This window comes from Vanessa tameamea, chromosome 17, assembly GCF_037043105.1.
Source record: "Vanessa tameamea isolate UH-Manoa-2023 chromosome 17, ilVanTame1 primary haplotype, whole genome shotgun sequence".
NCBI lineage: Eukaryota > Metazoa > Arthropoda > Insecta > Lepidoptera > Nymphalidae > Vanessa > Vanessa tameamea.
Genome location: NC_087325.1, coordinates 8,016,433 through 8,043,202, shown reverse-complemented (window position 1 = coordinate 8,043,202; position 26,770 = coordinate 8,016,433). Strand labels below are relative to the sequence as shown.

Below are 26,770 nucleotides of genomic sequence, written 5' to 3'. Positions count from 1 at the left end.
TCGAAATTAACGTCGTATCACTTTAATTCATAAAAAATACAACTATGACGCATAGCATTAAATTTGAAAAACGGCTTCCTCGAAACCAAGCCACCGAACGCCTTGAGAGTCTACTGATTACGTACCTTTATTGAACCTGTCTCCTTTATATTAATATCTGCGACCCCTTTAATGCATTTATAAACTGCAAAGTTATCTCGTCACATGATTACGCAATTAATTCGCTATTTTTGTTTTTGTATGCTAGAGAGGACGAGGTAGATCGCCCGGACCGTTGTCATGACGACGGGGGGCGCTGGCGGCGCGCGCCGCATCCCAGCGGCAGAAGCGAAATCGCCATCGCTGCGGAGGCTGTGTCGAACCGTCCTAAACAGTTTTTTGACGTAACGGGAATACTCTGCGTCATGCTTACCCTCTGACAGCTAACAATCTGGTTCATACAACGAAAGTGGTGTTCGTCAAAGTGATAGTGTATGAGTGTGTGTAGCTCTAGATATCGTGCAATGGTGAGGGGTGGAACGTAAATGTGACCGGGACTGGCTGCAGGGGAGGGGCTCTTTCACGCTTAATATCATGCCTTTCGAATTGAGATCAGGTAAGCTTTACTGAAGCCGCTTACGGATTGCTTATGAATGAGTCGTTTGTTTCAGCTGCTAAATGATCAAGAACGTTTAGAATTGTTCTTTTATGAATTATTTTATTTTATGTTTAATTTTGAATGTAAATAATATACAGTAATTTCGATATTAAACTTATAACCTCTTGCTTTAGTGGCTTGATAGTTTATACTGATGTTGCAACGTAATATCACTGCGGATTGGCGCATTTGTGCTTTGTGATTTTCTTTATAAAATTTTCTGATCAAACGGAAGAAATTGATATTTTAAAATAAGTTTTGTATTCAGATAGAATTTATTCAAATTATAATGTGGCTTAGGTTCTTATTTCCGATGTCATATCATTTTAAATATTACTTTATTCGTGTATTCATAATATTTATTTATTATTAAACTATAATAATTTTATCATTGCCTTTCTATGGCTACGATAATGTATATATATTTGAACGAAAACTGTGTTTCTTATGCAGTTTACTTAAATTATTATTTTATAATTCGAACACGTTTATTTTTAATACTAAAATATTTATTTAATCTATATTTAATATTATATAAATGTGTCAATATTATTTGTGACTTTACTTCAAATCAATTAAAATATATTATTCGCAGAGTTTTCCTTTTCCTTTGTAACGATTTGATTAGCAAGCCAATTATAAGATACTCTTAATATAATTGTGTAAGAGATGGTACATTCTATCATATCTAATATTTTTAACTGTTTTATATTTCGTATATTTTTCTTATTTATGGGAAAAATCTATACTTTTCAAAGATAAATACTTACTTTTTAAAGATAAATGTTTCGAATACGGCCCTTAAGTGTATTTCCTCAGTCTCTAAGGTGATTAATTATTATTAAGCTTTAACTGGTGTTCTGTGATAAGTTACATAATTTTTTATAAAGGTAGCGTTAAAGGTGAAATCTTTAATTAAATTAGGATGAGTAAGTTTGTTTGAATTTTCAGATAATTATCAATCCTAGGAGATTTCCTAGATGTCTTTAACATTAACTAGGATATTGATTAATTTATCTAAACTTTTACACCTTATATCCGCTAAACAAAGAAATAAAAAATGATAGATTTAAAATCGTTTTATATAGTTTTTTTTCTTTGACACTAAATGATCTAATTCGTTTCAATTTTGCTGGAAAGTCCAGAGAAAGTACTGAGTCAATATTTAATAAACCCTCATCCCTTAACAATCGCTGCCTATTTGAATATTAGCTTAGATTTTTCAGAATAAATTGACTGCAGGTACAATATTATTATATCGTCAAACGTCAACATAGTGTACATTTGTGTTTCAGCTTGAGTCCCGAGTGAGCCAGTATAATTACACAAGGGACATAACATCGTAGTTGCGATGTTTGACGGCGTTTTGGCGGTCTGGAGTTATACCTTTTACGTAGATGACCATATACCATCTGGTGGCATATTCACATCTATCTCTCTCTGAAATAGATGCCAACTTGACAGCCTATAAAGAACAATGTTTAATTAAATTAATGCCTCTTGTTATAATGCTCATGATCAGAATAATTAATCACCTTGGGACCTGTCATTTCTATATTGGTAAAAAAAGTTTGATAATTGTCATTTTTTAAATTGAAATCAAAAATAGCATACCCGTTGTCGCCTGTTCCTTTGCTCCTGTTTAGGGTTGGTCGTCAGGTTTTAGGTATAAGGGAGTAACTTATTTCTTTTCTTGGTTTTCAAGCTTGCTTTATACCAAATTTCATCGAATTGGGTTCAGTATTTTGAGCGTGAAACTATATCAGATTGACAGACATACAGAGTTACTTTCCTATTTATAATATTAGTATAGATATAGATCTTAACGGTATGTATTAGAATACTTATATTTTAAATTGAAGACTGTCTTTTTAACGCGCTGTTGAATTACAGGATCTCCCGGGCTAGTTTGTATTTTTTTGCATTCCCTTTTATTGAGAAAGGTTATATATGTCTATATAACATATACATCCCACGGGAGCGAAATAGTAGCTGCACGTCTACAATAAAAGTGTAAAATAACTTGATGAACTATTTAACACAGCAGATGCGAAATATCAAAATTAATGGTTATTGAAAGTATTGGTTATTACAGAAAAAATATGAATATGGAGTAATACTTAAAAACATAGTTTCGTTGATAATAGTGGTATCGGTAGGGCTTTGTGCAAGCGCGGCTTTGATATGTACCACTCACTCATCAGATAGTCTACTGCCAAATAGCAAAACTTAGTATTATTCTGTTCTGGTGGGTCAACCAGTGTAACTACAGGCACAAAGGATATTACATCTTAGTTCCCAAGGCTGGTGATGCATTGGAGATGTAAGGAATTTCTATTCCTTAACTCTCATGATCGAATGAGACGACAAATCTGATGTAACCGAAAAGAGTTGAGGCACAGGACCAACGGCTTCACGTGCTTTCAAGGCACGGGAGTGTACACACTTCTTAATACTAGACTTCGGAATGCCACTGGGACTTTTTCGATAGACAAACCCGATATCTTATCGGCCCGACCTGAGATTTGAAATCAGAACCTCGCAAAAGCCACTAGACTAACGAGGTAGTCAAGAAGAGTCGATAGCAGCGATGGGGAGGGGCATGACGGCTTAGGAAAGCATCACGCTGTTTGACGTCACGGCATACGAGTCGGTCTTATCTCCAAAGCATACCAATACAAGTTCCACCTCATTAATTACACCGACTTCAAAAGGAACAACGATTCGAAGAAACAAATTTGAAGTTTTGTTTGTACATTTACCAGTTTTGCAAACCACTCGCAAGCGGTTATCGTTAGGATTCAATAATCTAATTTATAAGTACGTAATGTTAATTATATAAATTAAGCTGTTTGTACCAGTTGGCATCGACTTAATAAGTTTATAGCTTATATAATAAAACCTTTAAAAAATACAACTAAAATTACTGACCACTTTTTAATAAGTTTTTCCATTATTTTTTCTATTTTAATTTTGTATTATTGATTTCGCTGTCTGTGATTATATATAAACATACACAAGACGTAATAACTACGATTCCCCAGACGGCATTGCATTGTCAATGTAAATGTCTAATACTGCATTATTAATGTTCTCGAACGAAGTTGGAGATATTTGCAATCAGTTGAATTCCTCGTGTTTGTTCTGCAATATATATTCCACTGTTTATATAAATATAACAAATATCAGTGTTTCTTTAAATTTAGTTTTGTTTATTCTGATGAAAATGTTACTTATTTATTGATGGAAAGTCATTAATCATTTAATTCCCAAGGGTTTTCTTCATATCATAGTTAGGTGGATTGGCAAATGGGCCACCTGATGGTTAGTGGTTACCACTGTTCATAGTCGTTGGCGCCGTAAGCAATTTGTCCATTAAGGAAATCGATAATGCGCCACCAACTTGGGAACTAAGATGTTCTGTCCCTTGAGCCTGTAATTACAATTTTCTCGCTGGCAATTACAAATACAGCAATACTATCACTGTTTGACGGTAGATGCTACGAAATTACTAATTGTATACAATATTTTACAAGCAAACGATCGCTATGTAGCCAGTTTTGATGGTGTGTTTTTTTAAAATATTCTGTAAAGCTTGGCTTGCTATAATGAAGATTTAAAAGTATTAATAAGTAATAAAACCTTTTTGGAACAGCGGCGCAAAAAAGCATGATTGTCAAGTCTTTATTAGAGTATTCTTCAAAGAGTTTTCACTTTTCTACCATCGGACAATTAGTCGCCTTGTGAGCGTACAACCCTCCTCTGCATCATCGAAATTCCATCCATTCACAAGGACAGTACTTTCTCATTTCTCATGCCAGCTGATGCATGGAATGTCCTACCTGCGTCCTGGTTTCCTGATCATTACTGTCCGATGCAAGGCAACCTTTCAAGGCAAGCGATATGTAACCAGGGATGATTGTGTTTAAGCGTAAACCCACGGACAATAAAAAAGATAAAAATTCATATAATTACAAAGTAGAACTTAATACATTCAATTCATGTATTTTGTTTAAATAGAAAATAAATAAACTAACGTGGACTCGCTTCTCGTGTTAAGAAGAATATATATTATATAAAAGCCATCGTTTACGTTCAAAGAGCGTTTTGATAATATTTTACATAAACAAGATGCACTGAAAGGAACCTTTGCTGGTTTTATTTATGTGTATTTTGAATAAAAATTTAGAGAATGTTTTCTCTTTGTAGAGTTTTATTTATCTAAGATGTGCTGATAGTCAACCAAAATTTTTTTTATGTGTTACTGATATTCTTAAACGTAAATTATACAGCGTTCAAATTATACAAATGTTATCTTGTAACTAGCAGAACACATTTTTTTTCAAGAAAATTATTGCTACGAAACAATATTGAAGTAAATTTATTAATTGCAATGTATATGAAGATTAATTGAGTAAATTTCATGCTACATTTAGATCAATAAAATTGAAAGTCTAGAACGATTTCGATAAAGAATTATCTTAATATAATAATTTACTAATATATTTTAAAGTTAATTATAAATAACAAATTAATGAATGATAATAGAAAGGCTGGGTGCTTTTGTGCTGTCATGGTTAAAGCTGATATGACGTCATCAGAAATAGAATACAGCGGATGTTAGCCGATATATTCCATTAGTGCAACGTTGTATTGAGTTGTTTAGTTGTAGTTTATAAATAATTACCGTCAATTTTCCTATAACTAGTTTACGGCTAAGTTTTCAACTTCCGTAATAATAGGAAACATTCCGATCACAATGTAAGTTATTCCATATCATAATGATGAGTAAACTTCATTTATATAAAGCGTGTTCCATCAATACCACAGTCGAATAATTTTAATAAACAATGAAATAATTCTCTCGAAAGATAAATAAAATTGGTTCGCGATAAAATAAATAACGATATATTGAAAATATTGTGAATAAAACGAGGTTTTGTTATTCCTTGTGTTCATATTTGTAGCCTACATATTGAGAGATGTTTATTCGTTTTACTGACTAACTATTATATTTTATGATTGAACTATTATATTTAAAGTAGCTGCTCGTCCAGACTATAATCATTCTTTCGGCTATAATAATTTTCCTCCGTTTTTGTAACAGTTTTAATTGCTACTCAGCTCCTATTGGCTGTAGTGTGATGTTATATAATCTAAATCCTTCCTCGATCAATGGGCTATCTAACACTAAAAAAATTTTTAAATCGGACCATTAATTTCTGAAATATTCAGCTTGGTACAGAAGAATATTATGTAGTTTGAAGTAAATTAAATGTTGTACTAGGAATGCTTTGTACTTGTATATATTAAAGTAAACGGACAGTATCACTTACAATCTAAGCTATTGACCCGTCAGCAACGCGACTTTAGCTTGCTACCTCTCTGTATCATTAGCCACGTTAGTTGTCGGTCGTATCACCTCAACTCTGTTGATTCCAAGCATATCTCCCTTAGCGAAATTAAGTTGAGGAACAAGTACTCTTGTAAGTGTTACCTAGCTTTCTATATTATTACACAGTTTCAGAATAGCATCTGAAGAAGAATCAAAATATATTTAATTCGGTTAGGCTCTGAAAAACATTTTAGAATCGTCATTTTAGATAATTAAATTGCAAGGCTACCAGTGAGGACTGTAAAATTTACCGAGCACAAATGACAAGAAACTCTGTAGTTGCACTTTTTCATAGATTAAATTACTTCTTATAATTTACTAGCGACCCGCCCCGGCTTCGCACGGGTGCAATACTGATACTATATATACTACAGATTGTCTTACAACGTTCACAGTTTTTCAATCGTTAGACAATACAAACCGCTATGTCCCTGCTTTTAAATCTGTAATATCTTCGAAAAGCTTTTTGCAATGTAAGCGCAAACCTCTAAAATTCATATTCATTCATATACATATAAACCTTCCTCTTGATCAATATATCTGTTAAAAAAACCGCCTTAAAATCCGTTGTGTCATTTTAAAGATATAAGCATACGTAGTGACAGACAGCGGTAAGCGACTTTGTTTTATACTATGTAATGATGTTCTGCATTAAGAAATACTAACTTCACGACTTGATAAAACTTTGTATTGAGTTGTTAATAAGAATACTCGTAGTACGTAAATAAGTGATACAGTTATGGTCTGTCGCAGATTCTATCAAAGTGATTATTGTTGAAAATACATCGTGACATAAATATCATTTCGAGGTTTCAAGATATATATATTTATAGAAAGAATACAGTTTCTATATATATTAGTGTTGCTTCAAAGTAAGATGTCGTTTGGAATACTATAAAAACAACCAATTTAAAAGTATTTAAATCACTTAGATTATTATTACACAAACAAAAAAATATCATGTATAAATACCAATAAAAGAAAGATAACTAAAATTTACCCTTGCAAAATATATTTTTTAGTACAGATTAAGTTGCTTTTTATAATTTTTATAGTGAACGTTTTACACGAAACATGCAACTTAACAAATAGACATGTTCGTGGTCAGCCGATACCCAACGTTTGTAAGATAGCGCGCAGTGTCTTAGTTATGATGTTTGTAAGTTTGAGTGTTTAACTTTTCCTCATTATGCGAGTGCGTTCAAGTCGATATGTATATATGGATAAGATCGATGCTATACTTCTCCACGTGGAAACGTTTTAATTTTTTAACAGTTTCGTCAACGTTCAAAACGCCATTTTTTTCGCAAATCCATAGTGAATATCATAGATTAGTCAAGCTTTCGACCAATTATATCGCATCAATTTACTGTCAAATGTTGTTTATTTGGCTTTTCTACTCTTATGGTTGGAATAGAGTATACATTCTTTTGTACGTTAAAGTGCAATTATTTGCCACGGCAATGTTACGGGTGAAAATTGTTACATGAAAAGTTGTTTGAAAGTATCTTTAGCAACATTTGTTGCAATTCACAAAAAGTATGTACTGAAGTACTTCACATCGTATTTTGGGTATGTTTTAGTTGGGTTTTCAGATAGGTATACGGACAGAAGGCATGGATGATCAACTCAAATTTGATTACATCAAATTCCATGCCAATCGTGTTCCATATAATCGTGCTCATATTTACTCAAATCTTAAGTATCCAAAATTATTTTGAAAGAACTCTTAATTGATTTAAGTAATGATATAATGCGATACAGCTCAAGTGATAGTCTTTCTCTTGTGTCCCGTGACAGGCGTCCCTTTAGAGGACGTCATTTGAGACGTTTTCCTGCTGTAGTGCGAAATTGCGAGGGGTGTCATGGATATCTTTCCCCTGAGATGAGCTCTGCCAAATCTTTAGTGGAGCATGGCGTGATAGGCAAGGATGAGCATGTAAAAAGGATTTCGTGATATTTTGATCGGTGTCCAAGACTGCCACCGTCGTTATTGCTCATATTAACTTTTCTTTAGTCATATGTACATACATATTACTATAAGTATTTGAAACGGGATATTAACGAGACTGTCTCGTGAACAAGACATTCGTAGATATTGTCGAAATATCGAGCTCCACCAAATAAAAACAAAAAACATGGTAAATATCCCGTTTCAAATACTTATAGTAGAAAAAATAACCATGTTAATTTAAAATCTCATATACATACGTATGTTTCGATGACATGGTTAACTATTGGCCGGTATTGCATAAAGAAAGTAAAGACTATTTAAATAATAATAATAATATGTCACTTAAATTCCATCAATTTGGTAGATTGAATGAATTCTAATCAGTTAAATTCCCTACCCTTGGTGAAACAGCTTTGGCAAGGAACGCTATTATAAAGGTATTAAAATCAATAGGACGACTAATTGCTCGTCAACTTAGAATTAAAACGCGTCGTTAGGAAATGTCTCACCCCCTTTAAAGTGATATAGAAAATTGGTGTAACATGAAAATTCGTCGCATAACTTCGGAAGACTACTTCTCTTTGTCTTAAGCAAGATGACACTTATAACGTCTGCGATACTTTGAATTTTAACTTAAATTAAATATGTTTGACTTATGTTTAAATAATTGCATGAAGGGTACTGTGGTATTATTAAATAAAATCAAAAAGTGTTTTTTTTTTTCTTTGTTTTTATAGTATAAGTAGGCGGACGGGCAAGTGGCTTGATGGTAAGTGCTCACCACCGCCTCTACATATTAGCGCTGTAAGAAATATTTAAACATTCCTTATATCGCCTTGGCGCTACCAACCTTGGGAGCTACGATGTTATGTCACTTATGCGCACTCTTCAAACTGGAATACCACAGTACTTAGTATTATTACTCTCTGGCGGTAGAATATCTAATGAGTGGGTGCCTACCCAGAAAGGCTTGCACACAACCCCACCACAATGATGGACCCAGAATCAGATGAAGCATACGACCAAATTGATATCGTTATTATAATTTAATATGGGATTGTTCTTAATATAAACCTTCAGTACATTTTCAATGCTCCACCAGTATTGATGGTGTATCATATGGTCTACATTTCCTACACTAAAACTGAGCGACGACGACTACTTTTCATCAGCTTACAACATTGCAAAAGCAAAAGGTCAAACTAAATTAAAAAAGCCATACAAATCAATTAAGTCAACTACTTAGTCTAAAATATTCCCTTTATATCAGCCCCTTCAATGGTTATTTATTACATTTTTAGTGATAAAGTTGTTTCAGTATTCACAAAAATGAAAATAATTATTTAAATCTTGATTCGATATTTTCTAAAACAGGAACCTGTTGCTCATTAAACTCTTTCTTCCTTATTTACCTTTGTTGTATTTCTGTCTTACTATAGTTTATACTTTATTATACATATCAGAGATTGATATTGATTATTAAACCGAGTGAATCGGTTGAAGATATCTGCTTCAAAATTGACTCGCAAGATCCCACCCGAACAAACATAAATTGCAAGTTAAATAGAATCTTTTAAAATAACGCTCACGAACATAAATACTTACAAACGTTTAAAATAAAATCTAAGTTTTATCCGTTGAATTATGTTGTATTAAGATCACTTGGACTTTTTTTCTTCGAAATATATTTCATCATTCAACTGACGGAATCTTTTAGAAATATACATATATATCACCTCAAAAATATATCATGCGAAACAGCAACGTGAAGTCTCTGTGGTGATATTCACTATGACATATGTAAATTTTACGTCAACTACCTACACTAGGTTTATATGTATCTAAAAATACTCGTAGGCGTACAGTGAGCAAATTGCTATAAATATGTTTATTTTTATTACAAAAAAACATTTCGTGTTGCAGGGATTAACATTTACATTGAATTCATTATACCATCTATAAGTTCGTGGAATGAGAATAAAAGCTGTGCAAAAAGCAAAAAATCTTAACTTATTACTATCTTCATGCATCAAGACAAACTGTTGGACAACTTTACTGATCAAAGTGTTTGTCAAAAAATAGCAATAAATTTCCATTCAACGTTACAAAAGCCGACAAAGTTGCAGATACATCTTGTCTATAACGAGTCTGTATACTACTTGGCCGAAATTCCTATTTCAAAGCTGACGCTAACGCTGGACCGCAGATTGATCAGTCTTCGACCGCGTCAACCGATTGTAGATTGATATTAGCTTCTGTCTGTATTCATTATGCTTTTGGACCTATGGATTGAAGTTATCTTTAATAGACAGTGTAATTGTATAACCAAGTTTACAGTATACGATCGTTCAAATTCATAACATAAATTTTTTGTTAGAAATGTTAACTTCTAAATCAGACAAAGACACTAAATGGGCCGTGTTTATGTCAAAACCATGTAGATTTCACAAATGAGGTTGTACTTTATACTCAATAACCTTGACCCAATGACTTTTTCTTCTATACCTTTATTCATACATTTCTTTTTCGATATTTTTAGTGAAATTTTCAATTGATTGAAATATCGTGTGATGTATATTTACGTGCTTAAGACTCAAACCAGTTATTGTAATTATCTTGCGATGTTTTATCACTTATTTATTTACGTCAATTTCTAATATATATATATCTTCCGTAAATCTGTAGTGCTGATAATTGCATAGCGTTGTATGCGTAATCAAATCAGATCCCTGTGATCAGTATTATCAAGTATCAAGTGTGTATTTGCAATCCCATTGTTGATTTATGCAACTAGAGACACAAATCTGTTGCAATGCGAAGACCTCTTGTGACTGTGACAGTGTATACATACATATAACTATGTAACAATTGGGAGGAGATCTTCATACACAATAAATTGTGAGTTCCAATCACGGAATTTGCATTTTATACTTCATTTCGGTCTTGCGGTAAAGGAATGCATCGTAAAGAAATCCTCATATGTTGGATGATAGACTGCTACATGTCCAATAACCCAAATCAGAGCAGCGTGGTGGAATATACTCCTAACCTTCTCCTTAAAGGGAGAGGAGGCCTTATCCCAGTAGTGGGATATTTACTGTAGTTATCAATGAATGAAATTATCTAGACACCGTCCAAGAGGTAATCTTGTAAGTACCTCTTTGAATAGCGAGCCCTTTTTCACCCTTTTAGAGGAAGGTTTTGGAGTTTCAATCCATTGTGTTTCCATCACGCAGCTCCAATGTGGGTTGGATAAATATGTTATATTTATTGATAAAATTGATAGCTTTCTGGCTTGTGCGAGGTTAGTTTAAAATCTCGATGACGAACACGTCAAAAATTCTTATTTTTGACCCTTCGTAAAAAAAAAACAAATTATCATGTAATCGATCAGTGGTATAGGGGGTCCCTAGGGAAAAATGTGTACAAACATTTATTTTTATTTATAGATATTTTTATATATAGATAATATTATCAAATTATTTTCAAACGCTGCAAGTTCAGAATCCATATGTTATGAACAGCTTTACTTTTGCCAACTGCGAAAATTTATTATATCACGACCAATTGATATTGGAAGCCGAATAAAAGATCACTAACAATTTTTGCATACATTTTGTCAAACCTGGAGGCGTTTAAAATATACTCTTTAACGGAAAGGGTTATACATTTTATATATCTGTAAGTTATGCTTATCAATAAAAGGTTTTAAAGATTAAAGTATCGCTACGAAGATAGTATCTTAAAAAATAATATAATTGTTATTTAGTTATTTGATATAACTAGAAACAAAAATTTACTATAATGTACAGTATTATCCTTATTTTAAATTTTAGGCTGTTTGAATACATACAAAATATGTAATTCCATAGTTGTTTTTTAAAAAAAAATGTTGCTCTGTGGATTGAACGTTTAATAATGTATCTCTTCTATGGACAAAAAACGTTTGTTGAATTACGTAGCACGTGCTCTTTTTTATACCTACATGTAAAATATTGAAACTAAATACTAATAAATTGAAGTTTACATTGTCGGTACGAAAATGTCTTTGATAGCTAACAAAGTTGAGATGAAAAATTCTCTGTGACGTTGCAACATTACATTTTCTCGTCAGCTAAAATGGCGTGTGGGAACAGCGTGTTACATCAATATTATACACGTATAAAGATATCTTATATTTTATAATAAATTCTTAATACATTTAGCTTAATTTATCATCCATTAAGAATAAGACGAAAAAAATATATACAAAGAAAATCTTTGTACAGAAGGAGATTAGGGTCTTTGTACACGATTATTTAAAATTAGAAGAAAAAAAAAAGTATGTTAGAGATAAATGTATACCCATTGTTGTATTTGTCATTGCTTCAAACGTAGGAGACGTTTTATTCAAACACAATGGATTTTATTTGTCACTTTATACGTACTAGAATAAAAACAAATAATTAAAATGGGACTAACTATAAAAAGCAGGCTTATCCTTATGAATGTATCTTCCAGCAGAGAGAAGGAGAAAAAATTTGAAAGGTAAATAAGAGGTACACGTACAGAATGAGTTTTCGGCGGAGTTTTACGTATCATTAAAATTAAACAGGGACACGATTTCTCACCTTTCTTTGATCTAATTTATTCTTAATTTGTGTCTATTTTTTTATTACACTCAGGCGTTTCTGTCAAGTGGTTAGCTCAGTTTAAAGTTTATAAAAGTGTATAAAAATAATTCACTGATTAAAATATACGTCGATTATAATCTTTATATAAAAAGAAAGCACCATTTACTTTGAAATTAATGATCTAAAATAATACGATTATGCAAAAAAATACTCTTATACCTTCTCAAGTCTCACAAGATTTCAAGGTCGACACCTTGAACGAACTACAATTAAAATTTATCGAGGGAGACGCGTATATACGGTGAAAACAAAAATCATTGCTATTCTCGACAAAATGAGATTTATCGAAGAATATAATCAAGTATTTTGTTTTATCATTGAAAGAATATATCCTCACAAAATACTACGATTTTATCAGCTTATACAAATACGAGTGAGCTTGCGGCCCAATTCTAATAGGGGTTGGCACGCGTGCCTTCATGAATATGTAGTTTCGCTAAGAAATATATTATGTAGCTTTTCGAATTTCGAATTGTTTTCTTTTTATGAATTTGTATTCTTAACTATGGTGTGGGTTATTAAACCTTCGAAATTGATAAAAATTATACGAAAATTTTGCATTCATGATGGTTACGATAACTTTGGTGGTCAGATCAATGATGCTTCCAGACTGATAAGTTTTATGAGTCGAACATTGCTCGCTTACATTACTAAGCAAAAGGCGAGTAATAGCAATAACGATCTCAATTCAAACATTTCTAGACGTTGCTACGCAAAAAGGCTTCGATAGAATCCCTAATATTACCCAAGCTGTTTTTTCCAAAAAGGGAATGTTGCCTTTGTTCAGAAGTGGTCCAATTACAGTTAGCATTGCTTCCATCAGCGTTTACGAGAGTGAACGAATAATAAGGCTAATTGACAATTGCCGCCCCAATGTCTTTTGAATGACAACCAGTTCTGACTAATATTTTAAAGGCAAAAAAGTGTTTGTTTGTTACTACTGTATACCTAACCGATCATCCTGATTACATATACGTTGTCACGGGCACAGAAAATAACATATATATAGGTACCTAACACTTGACCTCACGGCTGCAATACACCTCGCCCCTACAGCACATGCGGACAAAGCCGCGAGCAGCAACAGGTCATTAATGCGTAACTTTTAGTTTTTCTTCCTTCATTAGCAAAATGTTATTTATAGTTAAGATTTGTATCAAGGTCTAGTATTTAGTTACAAACAATTGTTTACTGCGAATTAATCCCAAAACTGGGACATATGTGTGTATAACATCAAATATTTAAAAAAATTCTCTCTAAAACATTTTTATTTCTTATCATGCAAGTTTTAAGATTTTCGGCATGAATGCAAAGTTCCTTGTGATTTAAGATTAGATATGAAAAAGTGTTGTTAAATATTTTACTAACCCCAAAGAATTTTTCATCCTACTAATACAATGAAATACGCTTTTTATACATAAGTAATTCAACACTCATTGTCATTACTGACCTTGTTTATAAACGTACGATATTTCAATCATATTGGTTTATATTTTACAATACCCTTAGCTTGTTTGATCTGTTCCTTTTGTATACGAAAAGCAATTCATAAATAATATTATGTTAAAATATTCATCAATTATCAAACTATTTATACGTCAAATTGTAAATAAGTCCATCCAGGTTATAAACTAGTCTATCCTCTTGGAAACCATGGAATATACTCAAATTTATAGCTACTTTAGTTTGTTGGAATATTTGTGAGTTCACATATTCATCACAAATATGAAAATGTCAATTAACATCATAATTATATTTTACTTATGAATTTGTATATAAATTTTCTTAATTTAGTTGGTATATGAAATATATTCTTATGTCCTCGTGCATTAATACCTTGCAGCGTAATGGATTAAAAAAAAAAATTGCGCGCGACCGCCTGTCACAGAGGATTGGGTTTTTGGCGCGAAGTTTGGGTGCTTCTGACACACTATTTCTATGTCATAGAAAATTGTTCGTTTTAGTTAGATATGTTAAATTATTATTAATTTTAAGTAATTAATGTTATTTTTTATTATAAAGTCAGATATAAATTAGTCTATTCTTTTTAAAAAGTGGTTTTCATTTATGGTCGGTAATATAGAACGGTAAATCGATCACGACCGGAATGAGTTCAGGCCTAGTACCAACGGCTCGACGTTCTTTCTGAGGCTCGGAAATGTAAAAACTGCCAATTTCCATACTCCGGGAAGCTATTAGAAATTTCTCGAAGGAATAACCAGAATAACTATTATATTAATAATAAAATAATAATGATAAAGTTTTTTTCTTTATTAAATTTTTATATACATATTGTAAAACACGCACACCGCGTCTGTACGGGATAAACTCAAAAACTTCGAAACGTTTTATCATACGTTTTTTTATAAATGTGATTCATGAGGTAGCTCACGTACGTGTAGGTATAACTTATTAAATTTCGTGCAAAATTGGATGATTGTTGAAGATGTCGGAGAGAAAAGAAAAAAAAAAAAAAAGAGATATGCCGACCAACAGACATTTGTAATATATACGTTTTATTTTTATCTAGTAGTTAGTGTGTAATAAAATAAATATTGTAAATTTGACGACCTCCGTGGTGGAGTAGTGTGTACACCGGTTTTCATGGGTACGCCACTCCGAGGTCCCGGGTTCCCGGCCGAGTCGGCGTAGAAAAAGTTCATTAGTTTTCGATATTGTCTTGGGTCTTGGTGTTTGCGGTACCGTCGTTACTTCTGATTGTCCATAACACAAGTGCTTTAGCTACTTACATTAGGATCAGAATAATGTATGTGATGTTGTCCAATATTTAAATAAAGTAAAGCTGTCTATTTCGAGCGACACTCAATTGGCGGTTAAGCGAGGAATTTCATCATGTAGTTTTAAAATAACCCTGTGCATGCGTATAAAAAATAATTCACTCGCATCACATTTTCACAGCGCGCCTAAAAACTATAACATAATATTCAATGTATAAAACTAACTAACAGTCAGTAAAAAAGGGTTAAACCGGGTGAAAGTCTCATCCCCTCTTAAATATCATGGTATCTCTACTCTTATGGTTTGAAACATATTCCATCATGCTGCTTCTTTCATCAAAAATATTAAACCAAATCATTTTCAATATTCTAACCTAATAAATATAAATAATTTTATTTAATAAACCGAAGATGTATTGGCTTAATGTCATTCAGGGCGCTCTATGAACGGCACCGTTTATTCTAGTAGCTAGGCTTTCAATTAAATGTCTAATTAAACTTGTTAACTGATATATACAAATGTGGCAGAATTTTACCTGACTCTATCACGAGGTTTTCTTTCACCATCAATTACGAGACGACATGTTAACTCCCCCTGAGTTTGATCTACGGTTAGGATCCACGCGTTCTAGTCACAGGGCCATCTCGATTTTTCTTTTTCAATGAGTGTACCAAACACAGGGTTTGATTAAGGCTCTAATAGAAATGTCTAAATAAAAACATCCCAATTTTGATTAGTGCAATTTATTTAAGTGAAACATTGCATTTAATATAGTATTTATTTACATAAATAGACATTTATTTACATAATATATGTTAAAACATTTTTTGAAAATAATTAAAATAATGATATAAAAGATTTATAAGGAGTTAAAAGTTTGAGAGGAAAACGATTTTAATTTGTTTTAATTATTCAACGACATATGACTAAAAAAAATAAGACCTTATTTGGAATATAATTACGGGTCCTTTGTGGCCCGATGTCCCCAGACCACTAAATCTGGCTCTGTGTATGTACAGAATTATAATAAAAATATTCCTGTTGATTTTCTTGCCGATTTTTTTTAGCGAAATTCCACCAAAGTTCCACATTGCGGATTGGTGATAGCTTGGCGTTTTATTGAAGTGAGTTTTGTACAACGATTACAATTGTACTTGAAAAAACTAACTTAAATGTAGTCTATTCTCATTCAAATATATTTTATTTAAAAAAAGTATATAATCACATATGATCTTTGTTTCTTGTGGTTACAACTGCGTTAAATGTTTCTACTCTGAGATGTAGCGTGATGTTATATTGTTATTTTTGTAACTATCACCAGTAAAAGAGCTATCTAACGCAAAAACTCGGTTCAGCTTTTACAAACATTTAATTATGTTACTAAGACAAAGAAAGACAAGTGAAAAATTACATTTTTAAACTTAATAAATTTTTATATCAGTCTGGACTCGAGAAGATCTAGATGGGAATTAGTAACCATTGTTTTCAGTGTTAACAAAACCAGAATTGTACAGAACTCTTTCTTTTGAATATTATACAATTTTTCTTATCAAATTATTGTTTTAGTTTAAATTCTAATATATTATGACGTATCTAGTGTCAATAATTGTAAGGTGTATGATATATTTTATCCCCAGATTTGGAACACAAGTAGCGCTGTGTAGAGTCCGTAATCGAATGTAACGAACCACGTTTTTATTTTATACTTGATTCGTGTTTATTACACATCTTGTATTCGGCCGTAGAGGAAAAACTATTTAGGAAATCTTTCCTACTGCCTGAAGTCTCAATATTTACCAACCTGCAATACAATAGCGTATTGTAGCTATGTGTACACCTAATTTATTCATAATCATATAATTTATAAAAAAGCTTTTTTGATCAATTTTAGCCAGTCGTTTTTATTTTGTCCTTCTACCCTTTGATTTTTTTTTCATAATGAAAATGTTCGACATATGCCCTGTTCCTACAACTCATGCTATAGGTCGTCCTCGTCACGGATCTGCATGGCTGGAATAATGTTTTCACTAAGGGACCTTTCACGCCGCCTTCCCTGTACCGTATTATTCTCGTCCTTTGGTAAAAGTGGACTTATCCTATTCCTTGATAGAACTAATGACAGTACGAAGCAAAGCGTGACTACGTTAAAAGATAACGAATAGAGTCTGATAAAATTTGCCAAAAGGAAAAGGAAAATAGAGTGAAATGCAATTTATTTACAAATTTTACTGAAATTTATTAGAAACGAACAATGTATAGACGCGTCTGAATAGGGTTCGTGAAAAACAAATTAAGCGACGCTTTACTGAATTCGTCTAACGAAAACTTACACCAATGTTTTTTGTTGAAGAGACGTTTATTAAAACCCCGCCTTTCTCTGCTTTATGCGTAATGACTGGGGTGATGGGCAACTTCTTAGTTTTTCTGGTATTACTTTTATCGTAGTTAGTGAAGTAAATGCTATAATTATTATTGAACGATAGAAATAATGATTTCTATAAAAAAAAGAAACGTTTACATGAAATTAAATATATTTTATCAAACATTTTTAAATGTTGTAATTCGGTTTGGTTTGGTTTGGTTTTATTATAATTTTATTGATACCATCGTTTCTGGTATATATGAAATTGTGCTTAATTCATACGAAAACCTTAATTTTTTTATAGTATATTATAGTGCCAAATGGGCCACCCGATGGTAAGTGGACACAACTGACCTTAGATATTGTTTGTGTAAGAAATATTAAACATTCATTGCAGCGCCAATAAATCACCAACCTTAGGAGTTAAGATGTTATGATCCCTGTGCCTGTAATAACACTGGCTCGCGCAGACATAAAACTGTAACACATAAATACTAAGTACTGCTGTTTAGCGGTAGAGTATTTGATGAGTGGGTAGTACTTACGCAGTCAGGCTTACACAAAGCTCAACCACCAAGTAAAGAAAACATTTATTTCATATATACATAGTTTAAAGATAATGTAATTAATTACGTCTTAAGACTCTTTGCCAATCTATTTTAAAATCTATTTAATATTTAAATTAATTTCAAACTTTCGAACGCGAACAAAAGTAATTCATTGTTAGGACTTTGGCTAGAAGTCAACCCTCTACATAGTATTATCTCCTTATTCATAAAATATGAAGTGTCCGTGCGGAAGCTCGCCTTTTTTGAAACTTATAAGCATGGAAATCGCTGTTTAATGAGATAAAGAGATACGTTATAGCTTTTTTGAAAATTAATCACTTTTGTTATGAAATGGTGGATAATGGATAGGTGGCAAGTGATGCCTACCGATCTGTTTATTTATTTAATTATTATATATTTAGCTTCGTAAGAAATTTGAATAATTCCTTACATATCCAATGGTCCACCCACCTTGGGAACTAAGTTATTATGTCCTTTGTGTTTTTAGTTACACTGGTTTTCTCACCATTAAAACCGGAATACAAAGCATTGCTTGGCGGTAGAATGTATGATGAGTGGGTGGTACCCAGACTGAGGGTGAAACATTTATAATGTGATGTTAGCTTAATGATAATGTTTGCTTATATTAATTAGTTAAAGACCGATTCCAATTTTTTTTTAAATCGTTAACTAATAGGTAAGATTCAAGGATGAAACTTTGTTTGGAATTTGGTTTTTTGAATTTAGAATTATGGAAATCAGAGCATAGTCTTCTGTTTTTGAGTTACAGTTATAGTGTTTATGAAGATTCATTAACCAAGACAGTGGAATTGGGGGAGAAAGTTCTTTCCATGTTTAGAGTTCTTTTATAAAATAAAGACGACATCGATTGTAGAAATTTCTCATCTAAGAGGGTTAAATTTTGGATAAAAATTCATACGAAGTTCTCAATTTTATATATAAAAATTATATTTATAACTAAAAACCAATCAAAAAAATTTGAAAATTCATACTTTACAGGTGACATTTTTTTTTAAATGATCATATAATACGTTAAAATTAAGGATGAAAGTCGGCCTGCAAGATAGATATGATAGATTTTTAATGTAAGAAAAAATGGGAATAAGTATTTACGTTACTGTTTAGAGTAAAATATATTGTGTTCGTCATCTATCAAATTAAAGACATGGAATTTAATATTTTAGCTGAATAATTAATAATTATTTATGTATGTCATGTAATAATATTGTAATTCCAAAATGAGTGACATTTTAAAGTGTTTTAATTATTATTAAAATGAAGTACTTACTTTATTTTCAATGGCTGAATAGTTCAAGTTGCTTCGTCATTTTTAAGTGAACTTCAAGCGCAACATTAAAATATGATGTCAATCAATCAAGACCTTTGTTAAAGGTACTGAACTAAGTAATAATATAAATTATTGTCATATATATTGTAATTGTAATAATTTGTGTCATAATTTCATTAACTATTTTGGCCGGAAACTTTCTTTTCGGTTGGCACTTTACTAAATTTTTTTGGAAATCGTTTATTACAAGATCAAATATCTCAAGTGTCATTTTAGATAAATTGACGATGTAAATAACTGCTGATGTATCTGTGATGTCCCAGTCCTGTGAATCAAAAATACTCATCCGCTAAATATCGTTCCATAAAATGGGATGACGTTTAAAAGTTGCGAGAATGTCACGATGCGACCTGATTTTCAAAGTGAAGATTTATTATTATGGCTAGGGTTCGTGAAAAACAGGCAACGCTTTACTGAAACGATAGTATGGAGGCAAAAAGAAATTTCCCCTTAAGTGTTTGTAGCGTGTGAAGGGACCGACATTTACGGACGAATTGTCGAAATTCTTTTTGTTTGACATACAGTTCTAAATAGGCGAAGAATCCTGATAAGATTAGGTTGGTATGAACGGCGAGGAAGAGAAATGAAATGGAAGTGTTTTTGTTATTTCGTTACGAGTTTATTTCGCTTATCAGCTTCTTTAAGCGTGAATTAAATAATTTTATTTAAAATTGTTGCTTGTTTTTTTTTTCTATCTGAAAATCCTTGGCATTTTTTTTTTGTGATTGTTGAAATATTATTGATTCATACTCATTGAAATTAAGTGCTCTAAATCAAAGTAGAAATGATTTTAAGTCCAAATCATGTGTTTCCGTAAAACGTACACGTTTACGTTTTCTTGGCCTTCACGAAGAATCACGTATCTAAAAGGGTTAGGGGAGTTAATAAATGACTTTTGCTTTAATTGAATAATTAGGACGAGTTGCCAACTAAAAGTTTTAATTGAAAGTGTAAGTGAGCGTTTGCTTAATGTGTTGCTACTAATTGGAATACCGCTATAGACTAAGAGCGGGGAAAAATTTTTGTGTTTCGTAAATACGCTCAGTAAATTGTGTGATTTTTCACTTTTGGATGTTTTTCGCAACTTAGATCTCTACTCAAATGCTGAAGATTTATTATATATTGGTTTTTTCATAGTGTAAATTAATGAAAAAAAATATTGGGTCATTATGTTTAAAGCATAGTGGACCAAAGTAAATCAAATCATTAAACTCAATTGTGCTTTAGTGATTGGAAAGTGAGTCAACGGGTATCTGTTCCACTATGGTCAAATCCACTAAGCTGTTTAGGAACTGTAAGGCTTTCCAGTACAATGTTAAAAGAATAAATTGGTGTGGTTAAATGATCATTACACAATGTATATTCGAAAATATAAATTCTATTTATATGTTTATTGATACACAAAATGAAACTCTTTTTATAAAATGACCAGTTTGTCTTCGTCGAAGCCTGCCGCGAAGTTAATGCTGGGGACCAATTTGGTTGAATATTTGGGTCAAAGATCAAATGTTAACTTATGCGCAGCCCCGCTTCATTTTAGCGATTTTGCTTTAAAAGAAGATATCACTGATTCCTGTTTTGTAGCGGATTATGGTATTCTTAAATTAATAATTTGATAGATATTTGTATGTTTACTAAAACTATCACTACCATAATAAGCAGATTATATTCAATAATTATTATTATATGGAGACGAAGTTACATTGTTACTCTCATCTAACTAATCATTGAAAAAATACATATTGTTTTTGGAAATTAAATTTATCAGAGGTTACTTGGAAAACTGCAACGAAACATAACGTCGTATATTTATATTTATCCACTTTGAACAACTTTAAAATGTTTTTGGTCCAAAAATTAGTTGAGTGTATCGGTTATCCTGTGTTCTTCTCGACATCTGCGGTATACATGCTACGTCGGCTGCGTTTGATCGTTATATAACAATAACAGACAAGTAATTTTTGATGTTATTAATAATAAAATATAAAAGCAAGAGCATAAAGCGCTTAAAGTGCTGAAATAATTGCACGTTATACGAACATGAGAATACATATATAATTATTTGTATTTAGTTAACACTAAACAAAATAATAAAAGTAATTTCCTTTTTCACTTCACAGCGCTTAAAGAGCTGAGTTCAGTTCTATCCACGGAAATACGAGACTATCTTCTGGCTACGTCATAAGCCGTCCCCATTTACGGAATTCTTGCTATACAGATGAATTCCTAGATAATGGTCTCCCACAAAAATTCTTAGCGGGAAACTCCATTATAGCTTGTGGAAATTTAATTCCGGTTAAAAATTGCCTATTATCTTGTGATAATATTTTTCGTTTCTATTATTGCTGCGAAGTGAGTATACCTTAGCATTGAAATTATTACTAAAATATTTTCCATTTTATTTTATTCTTGATGGCATGTACTGTTTCGCTAAGTGTTTAGCATATAAGCCTGCAGATCCAGATCCAAGCCCCATGTCGGATACAAACTGTTAAGAAATTCTCAGCGGCAGCCCGGAGTATGGAATTAGGCACTATTTACACTCCCGTGCTTCGGAAAGCTTAGCTAAGGAAATGGCACTTGAACTCATTCCGTATGTAACTATTGAGAAAAAATAACTGTATTAAGAATAAAACGGACTTCGTTACACTGCCAATTTTTTTCATCTGTTTTTACTCAATCTATTTGGAAGGCTACCAATACGATAAGCTCTTGTCGTTAATTAAGGTCGAACTGAATTTGGGTAGTTCGCTCTAGTTAGAAACTACACAATCACAAATAATTATGTAATTAAAGGTTTCCGCAAAGTGTTATGGACGGTCGTACATTTTAGGCTGACAAAAGTTGGCCTTGCTCTTTCTTACCGAGACCCAGATATCCTCTCCGGCCGACACCACTTTTCTTCCCTACCCAGGGTATAAATTGTTCCTTTCCTTTGTACCACGAGCTGGTGTGCGTTCACGTCAGAGATGATATCTGCTCTCGTTGCCTCGGCAGCCTTTAAGGACGGGACCTATTCCTATTAATTATCTGGCTGCACGTAGACTGCAATGATCATCCGCAAATCTACGTATAACTCTATAGTTCCCATAGCAGTAATGCCGAAACCGACTGACTGGTTGAGCACGTTTAAATAGCTACAGATTCCGTGCTGCAGCAGATCTCATTCGCAGAGATCGCAATTCTTGGCGATTTTAATATCCACCATGTCGAATGGCATGGATCACGCACTACAACTCAACTCGCTAACGCAAATACCGGATGTGAAGAATCATACACCTTCCCTGTTGGACCTTTTGCTGACTTCCCATCTGGACATCTACCAGGTTACTATCGATCCCCCTCTGATGTCGGACCACTGTTTCGCCCGGAGTACAGTGCCGGTTGCGTGGTCCTCACAGCCTCGCTTCGTGGAGTGCCACTGAGTGTGGCACTACAGGTCAGCGGATTGGGATGGGGTGCGGTCTTTCGTTACGTCTTACCCATGAGTGCAGATTTGTTTCTCGCCGGAAGATCCAAACGTTATTGCTGACTTTGTCACCGATATGGATCTTCAGGGAACTGTTCATTTTGTATTCTGCAATACCTATCAGTGGCAATTCCCAGCCTTGGTTTTGTCGCTGACTAAAGAAAAGTTAACACCAATAATTCCACGGTGTGATATTACGATGCCGGAGGATAAATTCCGGCATAGTGCAGTTCGTAAAGTATTGTGGTAGTCACTTTCCATTAGTTGAGCCTCCAGTTCGTTTGCCACTTCTACCATAGAAAAATTCTCTTTCTGGGCCAAACCTTAGGAAGTCCATAAAAAAAATAACGTTTGCAGACGCTCAAAGGAAAAGAAAGTGATTTGCAAAAACAAAAAGTTTATTCATACTGTATATGAAAATGCATATATATGCGAAAATATATAAATGTAAATATATATATTTATATATATAATTTATGTGAGATATTTAAAAATAGAATTTTGTGGAGATTGGCGTGGGTGCCTGACAAGGAATATGGTATCTTAGATAGTAGAATTAGACCTATATTGACGGCACGAAAAAGGGGTTAGATAATATTTCTTATAGTGTCAATGTAGACGAAGGTGACTTTATCATTAGGTGACCTTCTTACGTGGACATCTCTAAAATATATATATTTTTTTTATTTCTGATTAAAGTAAAAAAAATCGACATGAGCTGTTAATTTGTCTGCGTAACTTTTGTAATAAATTTATACTAATATTTAATAGAGGTAAAATTTGTTTGTAAGTATATACCCAATTCTAATAAAATAATATTTCTTAGATGAAATTCCTGGATTTAGTGTATGTACAAACATCGTTGTAAATATCGTTATTGAAAAGAGCAACTATGCTAGTTATATGCCGTTTCATTTCGCTGGAGACTTCGTTCCGAATCGGTGATAGAGTTTAAAAAATTATTATTGTAAAATGCTTCATTGTAAAGTTTACTTAAATAAAATTCTAATGTCGTTTTTTTTTCACTGCTGAGTCATTTAATTAAATTAAAGTTACATATTTATATTATGTAACTTTCTTTATCACTAAATTGCACCCGCCTGAAGCCGGTTCGGTTTGCTAGTATTAATTAAAAAAGGAATCTCTAATCTTGAATTTATACGTCTTCTTTTGAACACGTTTTATTTTGTCAAAATTTAAATACTTGGGCAGTTTACACTTTGACATTTATCTACCTATGTATATATAAAAAAAAAAAACAATTTCATGAGATACTTACTGATATATGGGTTAATAATTAATTATATGATTGCAACAAAACATAATCTAATTTAACACCTAAGCTTTGACGTTATTTTATCGTTTTGATAAACGCATATAATATTCCGTTACGAATATTCGTATGAATTTTCAACGGATGTATGTATTATAGTATCTAATCCGTGCAAATCCTTCATAATTTATGTTATAGAACGATATAATGATTGTGGGTGAATCCAATCTAGTTGCTTATAGGCGATCGTGTGTCGTCGCCTCGTACCATTAGCTCGCTCTCTGGTCCATTTATTGGAGTGCCTGTGCTAACCATAATGTATTATCCTATTAAACGAAAATGTTGTTTATTTATTAAACCAGCTGTGCCCGCGAATTCGTGCGCGTTGTTTGAATTTAAGTTATCTGGATATAGCAGCGTGATTTTATTTTTATTCTATATATAATTCTAAAATAAAAGTAGCATAAATTACTTCTTATTACATCCGCTATCTGCCAGTGAAAGTTCCGTCGAAATCGGTTCAGCCGTTCCAGAGATTAGCCGGAACAAACAGACAGAGAGACAGACAGACAAAAATTGTAAAAAATGTTATTTTGGTATATGTACCGTGTATAGATACATATGTATTTAGTAAAAGTGGGTTATTTTAATATTACAAACAGACACTCCAATTTTATTATATGTATAGATATATCAGCTAAGTTGGTTGTATTGCTTTTATATGAAATAAGAAATGTATGTCAACGACAATATAAATTTAATTAACTTAATTGACACGCATAATATTCTCGTATATAAATTAAATATTTCTTTTAAGCTTATTTTCTACATTATATATGAAAATATTTAAAATGATTGGTTACATCTCAGATTTATAAAAAAAAGCAGTGGAGCACCCGGAACATTATAGCGAAATAACAAAAGCGAATACAGAATCAAAAGTTATTGCAAAATTCAAGTCAGTGCATATTTGTAGTAACTAACAAATTCTTAAAGCACTTTAGACGTATTAACAAAAAGACGCATCGTTTCGCAGATGTTGTCAGAAAATAGGATACTAAACATCGGCCCCCGCATACACAGGTGTAGCCGCGTGCGGAAACTACTGATGTAATACACTTGAAGCATATTAGACACTATGTTTATTTTAACATAACACAAACAAATACTTCCTAACCAATCGAGAATTATTTCTTTTCTATAATAATTTTTATGTTTACTAAACACCAAATCATGAACGAACGAACGGACACGAATGAACGAGGGTTTATGTCAGGTACCTCTATTATAATTTTATGTATTGTAGCTATAAAGCCAATATAATATGGATACATTTTATCTAGCTATTCAAAGGCGACTGAACATTAACGTTTCAAGCCATTAACTTGCTATTTGCTTCATTTACTTGAGTGCTAAGACATCCATGATGTGTAATATATTATGCACAACTGCCTCATTGGTTTTCTGAATAGTTTATATAGCCGTTTAAATATATTGGGGCTTAAATATAAAAGTATTTGAATTTTTCTGTAGTTCAGAGTCAGGTACGACGTAAGGCTGATGTTGATCCCACGTCTGTTCTCTCCTTGTCTCAATGTCAGGTTGTCGTCGGCAAATTTAAAAATTCACTTATTAAAATAAAAATAATCTTCCCATTTTATGGGAAAACGGTTATAAATCGGCTATGCTGGATACTTATTAAAGTATTATAAAATAAAAACACAAAATATTCTTTATTCAATTATCATAAAAGCACTTTCGATGCGTTATGTTACATTTTTGAATTTATTGTAAAACTCCTATTCGGAACGTAGATAAAAGAACCAACAAGAAACTCACTAGTTATTCTTTTTCACCATTTTAATTACAGAGTATTACAGTAAATTACAATTAAATGTTTATATATTCCGCATTGAAATCAATAATTACTAAGTCCACTTTTTTATGTTTAATGTAATCTTGTACTGACTAATAGGCCTTATTTATCAACGTTGTGACAATAAGTCACGAACATTATTTTTTTAATAGACCAAATTAAAAGTAAATGTGGAATCTTATTATAGAAACGAATTCCGTGCCGCAAGAAGGATGTATTAACTTTGCGCAGTCGATACTCGGTTTTATTAGTTAACCCTTCCTCGTCCTCGTCCCTCGTGTCTATATAATGGTTGTCACCGTTTCTTTCAAAAATATATATCTTATCGTGAATATACATAATATTGCCGTAAATAAAGTAGTGAAGCAAATGTAAATAAACCCACTTTATTAAACACATCCCGAAGGGAGTCCCGAATAGTAAATGCTTTCGCTCTTACGAATATTATATTGGATGTTTAGGTTTTTTTGCTCTG

At 32.4% G+C, this 26,770-nt stretch overlaps 1 protein-coding gene across 1 annotated transcript in view; it reads left to right on the top strand.

Annotated features, from left to right (window-relative positions):
- The first annotated feature begins 337 nt into the window (after window positions 1–337).
- LOC113400488 (uncharacterized protein) overlaps window positions 338–26,770 on the top strand; it is a 244,278-nt gene continuing 217,845 nt past the window's right edge. The window contains exon 1 of the mRNA XM_026640066.2: window positions 338–595. Within this exon, the coding sequence (XP_026495851.1) occupies window positions 574–595 (22 nt within the window). The 5' untranslated portion in view covers window positions 338–573. The remainder of the gene's footprint in view (window positions 596–26,770) is intronic.